Below are 6,372 nucleotides of genomic sequence, written 5' to 3' on the forward strand. Positions count from 1 at the left end.
GAGGTCTGAGAACTGGCAGTCTGGTCGTCACCACTCGCACACAACTCCTGCTGAGAAGCTGCCATGTTCTCCTGTGTGAATGCTCCCTCGCCCCCACCCCAAGTGTCTCCAAGCAGAGCGCTCCTTGCCCATCAAACACACGGTTGGTTATGGGCCAGCTTTGAGAGAAATGATTTGTCTTAAAGGAAATATTTTCTGGGGTTAACCTGGGATCGAGTAGCAACAGCAGGACTTCAGGGATTGTCTGGCTGAACACACGCACCACACAAACACTGTGTGCATACACACATGTACCACACCCCACCCCTTCCTCATTCCTCAGTCACCCAGCAGCCGCAGTGGTACAGCAAGACGAGGGCCAGGCCATGCTGCCTTGATGACCAGAGAACATGGTGGACGGAGAAGGAGGCCGTTGATACATACTAACTTAGGTTGTGTTTGGGGACTTTACAAGCTTAATCGCTTTGACCACCATGTGCCACAGAAGTTTGTTACAGGGAGACCCGGGTGCTTTCTGGGTCTTTCCCTTGCCATGAGGTGGCCAACATTCGCTCGCGCACAGCCTTGAGGTCATTCAGCATTGGGTTGACTTTCTTCCCAGACTCCTCAGGAAGGAATGCCTGCCGAGATGGCGAATGCCAATTTCTGTTTAAAAGGTTTATCTTTAGTGCTGGGAGAGGAAAAGGACACTACTCCCTGTGGTGGTTCAAGCTGTGTAAAACCGAAGTACGTTCTCCTGCTCCCCGGCGGTGGCCATGAACTCACCAGCTCACTCACGCTACAGGGAGCGGGGCTATACCCTGCGGCCTCCTGAATGATGCAGGCGTACAGATCTAGGCCAACCAGAGAAACGCGCTGGCCAGGTGCAGTGTGGAAGTCTGAAACTGCAGGCTAACCAAATGGAAAACTAGCAGCGTCATAGGCAGGGAGCCCTCCTAGACTTGGTGCCATAGTTGACGGCCAGGCTTCCCACGTAGCTCACCATCAGAGGGGACGGTAACTGCTAGCTCACCCCACCAGCGTGAGAGGGTGTTTCCAGGGCCATGGACAGTGCTTGCCTTAAAGATGGGTCAGCTCGCTGTCTTTACTATTGCCCGGTCCCACACAGCATGAGCATCACCTGGGAGCTGGTTAGAAGGGGGTGGGGGGGAGCCAGTGGATCCCTCCCTGTTCTGAGCCAGAAGCTGCATTTTAAGTAAAATCGCAGGTAGCTTGCAGGTACTGATCTGGGTCACTGAGTGGGAAACGTGCTCTGTGACGTTGAAAGCTGGTGGTTATGTGGGTTGATGACACCCATTTGTGGTCACCCGCAAGCCTCCACTTCCCTTTTTCTTTCAGCCACATAAGCAGTGACAGCTTCCTGTGTGACTGCCAGCTGAAATGGCTGCCCACCTGGTTGATGGGGAGGACGCTGCAAGCCTTTGTGACAGCCACCTGCGCCCACCCGCTGTCACTAAAGGGCCAGAGCATCTTCTCTGTGCCCTTGGAGAGTTTTGTGTGTGGTAAGAGTGCTGATATGGTTTCCTGTCCGTGAAGGGGGAGGCCGGGAGGAGCTCTTCATCGTGGCGGGCCTCCTGGGGCTGGAGCAGCTGCTGCATGCAGTGAGCCACACACTGAAACCGCGTGGCACTTCCTGACTGGGAGATGTCGAGGTTCTTGGAGCACGTGCACAGAGAAGGGAGCAGGAGTTAGGTGAGACGGTGGCTCTGTTGTTTCAGGAGGGCTCTGGCATGAAGCTGGGAACGTACTTGGTGTTCAACGCTGGGGGTTAGGGTTTCTTTCTAACCCCAAGAATGAAAAACGTTAAATATAGAAAAAGCAAGTCGCTGGAGTATAGTTGCTCTAGTGAAAAAATCCCGATGCTGACTTGCACTCTTGTTCCTGCCAGACCTCCTTGTAGTTCCAAATTTTCCTTCTGCTCATCGGAAGGAGACTTTGGCTGTCTCCTGACCAGGGGCAGCAGGATCTGAGTTTGGTTGCAGTGAACTCAGAAACTGTTGAACAGTTGAGGACACTCGCCTACTAGTTGAGTTAGGAGCCCGGCACCCTATGTTCAGAGAGATGACCCCATTGTCGAGGTGTAGAATGGTTGTGGAGGTCACTGCTCAGCATGTGACCTCAGTTGCCCGCCTCTGCCACAGGGCCAGGGCCAGCTGCTGGACTTTGGCATGGGGTGTGGACCTGCCCCTGGTGGACATTTGGGCTGTGGAGGGCCATCAGTGCACAGCGGTGGTGGCAGCTGCTGAGGGCTGGGGAGGGGAGGGGGGAAGAGCTGCAGACGGCAGGGCTCCTTTTGAGGGATGAAAGCCCCAGCGGCCGTGGCTGTGTAGCTGACTAATCAAAACCACTGCCTCCTTAGAAAGGAGCAGAGTGCTCACAGAGGCAGGCCAGGTAAAGGCAAACCCTGCGAAGGGGGTGTGTCCACGTAGCTACCAGATGGAGATCTGTACCGAGGAGCCTTTTCTGGACGCTCTAAACCCTGTCCGATCCCGCTCCCCAGCAGCTTGGCCATACTTTTAGAGCTGCTGCAGAGACAGGGAGACCAGGACTAGTGGAAATTCACCCGTTCTTAACAATACCCCATGGGTTGTTGTAAACCTTTGGTGACTTTCTTGAGCATTCTGTGTTTGGGGTGGGGATTGGGAGGTTTGTGGGAAATGGAATGAAAAGTTAACAGACCCTCCAGCTCCATCCTCACCTCCCTTTGGCTGTGACAGCTGCTGTGAGGCCTGCCCTGTCCTAAGGGGTGGAGCCACGTAAGGTCGGATCGTGGATGGATTTGCAGGCAGCTCAGAGAGCCCAGGTGACTACAGTGGGTCCTCTCCCCACAGATGACCTTCCCAAGCCCCAGATCATCACGCAGCCCGGGACAACCGTGGCTGTGCTGGGCAAGGACATCCGCTTCACCTGCTCGGCAGCCAGCAGCAGCAGCTCCCCAATGACCTTTGCCTGGAAGAAGGACAGTGAGGTCCTGGCGAACGCCGACATGGAGAACTTCGCCCACGTCCGCCCACAGGACGGGGAGGTGATGGAGTATACCACCATACTGCACCTCCGCCATGTCACTCTGGGGCACGAGGGCCGCTACCAGTGCATCATCACCAACCACTTCGGGTCCACCTACTCGCAGAAGGCCAGGCTCACAGTGAATGGTATGGGAGACTTCGCTGGGGCACTGTTAAGTCCTCTGTTCCTGGGCGTGCATAGTTCAGCACCCGACTAGTAGTCCAGAGAGCCCTTGATGCCGCAGGAGAGAGGCGGGGTGGGCTGCGTGTCGCTTTCTGTAACCTGGCCCATTCGTGTCCTCTAGTGCTGCCATCCTTCACCAAAATGCCCCAGGACATTGCCATCCGAACTGGCACCATGGCCCGCCTCGAGTGTGCTGCCCAGGGCCACCCCAGCCCTCAGATCGCCTGGCAAAAGGACGGAGGCACAGACTTCCCTGCAGCCCGGGAGCGCCGCATGCACGTGATGCCCGACGACGACGTGTTTTTCATCACTGATGTCAAAGTGGATGACATGGGGGTCTACAGCTGTACTGCTCAGAACTCCGCCGGCTCTGTTTCTGCCAACGCCACCCTGACTGTCTTAGGTACGCCTCTTGACACCTGTGCGCGTGTGTATGAGAGACAGCTGCTTACATAGCAAAGGTGTGGCAGGGCCAGGCGAGGCAACTGCTCAGTGCAAGGAAGCGTGGTAGCCTCTGCTGTACAGTGGGCAACGCCCCAAGACGTGTACAGTCAGTTGTTGGTCACAAGGTCACTGGCTTGACCCCACTAACCACTGTGTAGTAGAGCTGTAGCAGTTTGTTTCTGTCAGATGACCACCCTGGAGACCCTTTGGGGTGGTGCTGCTGCCTTACGGGCTGAGTTGGAATTGACTTAAAGACATGGGGGTGGGGGGTTGGTTTTTGAAGATTGTCTTGAACAAAACGGCTCCATGTCTTAAAACAGCAAATGATGGCCAGTGAACGATGTATCTTTGTAGGGTTCAGGGTTAAAACGAGTCAGAGTGGCCCTTTAAGTGGGACACTCTAGAAACAGTGGAGGATCTCTGGCCCAGAAACTGTTCTCCGTGTTGAAGCCATCCCCCGAGCGCTTTGGGATTAGCAGCTCATGTGAAGCGTTTCCATGGCATGTTACAGAGGATTGGGTAAGCCCGTAGCAAGCGTTTTAAGACCTGCACTGCCTTCTTGCAGAAACCCCGTCGCTGGTGGTGCCCTTGGAAGACCGTGTGGTGTCTTTCGGAGAAACAGTGGCACTTCAATGTAAAGCCACCGGGAGCCCACCACCCCGCATCACCTGGCTCAAGGGGGACCAGCCCCTCGACCTCAGTGAGCGGCACCACTTCACCCCTGGCCGCCAGCTGCTTGTTGTTCAGAACGTGGTGGCCGATGACGCTGGCCGATACACCTGTGAGATATCCAATGCCCTGGGCACGGAGCGGGCTCACAGCCAGCTGAGCGTCCTGCCCGCCGTGGGTTGCAGGAAGGATGGGACCAGCATGGGCATCTTCACCATCGCTGTGGTGTGCAGCATCGTGCTGACCTCTCTGGTCTGGGTGTGCATCATCTACCACACCAGGAAAAAGAGCGAGGAGTACAGCGTCACCAACACAGGTCAGGCGCGAACGAGGCGGGGCAAGAGTGTCAGTGCATCAGTCCTGTGGGATTGTTTCCGTGAGCTTGGCCCAGATCTTGAGGTGTTCAAGGGCCCTCTGAATGCCATGCTCCTTCCCGCATTCTGTCTGCGGGGGAGTGGGAGTGGGAGATAGGCTCTGTGAGGGCCTCTGGGCTTCTTGACAATCTTGTCTCCTTGCAGATGAAACCATTGTGCCACCTGATGTTCCAAGCTACCTCTCTTCTCAGGGGACCCTTTCTGACCGGCAGGACACTGTGGTCAGGACTGAGGGTGGCCTTCAGGTCAACGGACACATTGAGAGCAATGGTAAGGCCTAAGCGCCAAAAGGCAGGCCTGGTATGAGACTGGGCAGCTGTGTGAACAGATCATGAAAGCATGGTGGAGGGGTATCCCTTGTGCTCACGAGGCAGCTTCCAGTAGTATTTGGGGACAAATTCTTTGTCCTGAATAAAGTCCCTTCATACCAGCCGTAGTCCAAGTTTTGCCCCTCTGAGAATGGCTTGTCTGCACAGGGCACTGAAAGGCTGCCTCCTGGAGAGTCATTGTCCCCTCTACAGAGCGTTCGAACAAGGCTGTGCAAGCAGCCCTGGGCCCACTGCTCCCCAAGGCTTCTTTCTTGTGGCAGGGCCCCTAACTGTGGCAATCTGTTGCAGGTGTTTGCCCGAGAGATGTGCTCCTCTTTCCGGCGGTGGACGCTCACGTCGTTGCATGCAGACAGCCCAAGCTCTGCATGGGCTTCAACAAAGAGCCCTGGAAAACGACAGAGAATGCCCATAGGACCCCTGGCCCACATCAAACAGGTATCAGGGGGGCTTCCACCAGGAAGAGGGTTTTCTTCTGAAAATAAATCAAACTCAGGTTAACCTATATGCCTGAGAAGGGAGATGGGTTGATTGGCCTGTGACTACCTTGGAGTTTTGTTTTCTAAGTTCTGTCTTCGAAGTTAGTCTCTATTCACTCATGAGGCCGAGGGTCAAACCTCACCGACATGAGTCTCTGTACCCTGGCAACAGGGCTCTTTGGCAAGTTGTTCTGTGTGTGCACTGGGCCGTGGGGGGAGGCGGCCTGGCTCTGATGGGCTTTAACTGTCCCCCCAGAGCACAGTGGCCCACTAGGACACAGTGACAGCGGCACTGAAGCAGATGGTCATGCCCAGGAACACGTGTCCAGAGACGGTGCCCAGCCTAGAACCCCGAGCGGCCAGGAGCCTGCGGGGCACAACCAAGAACATTGTCCACAAACCCTGAGCAGCGAGACTATGGATGCATCCTGTGTCGATGCTCCCGGTTCCCTCTACCCCAGCAATCACGACAGAATGCTGTCGTCCTTGAAGAAAAAGCCAGCAGCACCTCTGGATGGGAAAGGTAGCTGTTTTTAGTGACTGCAGCGGCGGCCACAGCAGACGGATTGGAATGCACTGTGCCGGGGTGGGGGGGGCTGGTAGAAGAACCTCAATCGCTCCTCTTTCCTGTCTTGGAGGAGGTTCTTGGACTGTAGCGAGGGGGTGTGCGCCGGCCTCTCCAGACCTCCGGCTGCCCTCAGTGTTCCCGTCAGGCGGCCCTGAGCTCACAGACGGCAGCGCCGGCCCTCGTGAGGCCCTCGGTGAAGCTCAGCACTTCCTTCTCCCCAATGGGCACCTCCCCAAGGCCTGCGACTCCTGCCCCAAGTCTGCCCCACTGCCTGGACAGCTCCTTGGGAAACGGGGTGCGCCTTTGCTCTTTGCACCAAAAAT

The 6,372-nt window shown here is 56.1% G+C and overlaps 1 protein-coding gene across 1 annotated transcript in view; it reads left to right on the forward strand.

Moving 5' to 3' along the window:
• The window catches only part of LRIG1 (leucine rich repeats and immunoglobulin like domains 1), a 105,197-nt gene extending 99,127 nt beyond the window's left edge, over positions 1-6,070 (forward strand). Inside the window, exons 14-20 of the mRNA XM_045290123.1 lie at positions 1,339-1,502; positions 2,832-3,152; positions 3,311-3,592; positions 4,199-4,618; positions 4,821-4,946; positions 5,294-5,440; positions 5,738-6,070. Of these exons, the coding sequence (XP_045146058.1) occupies positions 1,339-1,502; positions 2,832-3,152; positions 3,311-3,592; positions 4,199-4,618; positions 4,821-4,946; positions 5,294-5,440; positions 5,738-6,018 (1,741 nt within the window). The 3' untranslated portion in view covers positions 6,019-6,070. The remainder of the gene's footprint in view (positions 1-1,338; positions 1,503-2,831; positions 3,153-3,310; positions 3,593-4,198; positions 4,619-4,820; positions 4,947-5,293; positions 5,441-5,737) is intronic.
• The last annotated feature ends 302 nt before the right edge of the window (positions 6,071-6,372 follow it).

The sequence above is a fragment of the Echinops telfairi genome, unplaced genomic scaffold (genome assembly GCF_000313985.2).
Source record: "Echinops telfairi isolate 266 unplaced genomic scaffold, ASM31398v2 ScPeMD7_31;HRSCAF=116, whole genome shotgun sequence".
Classification (NCBI taxonomy): Eukaryota; Metazoa; Chordata; class Mammalia; order Afrosoricida; family Tenrecidae; genus Echinops; species Echinops telfairi.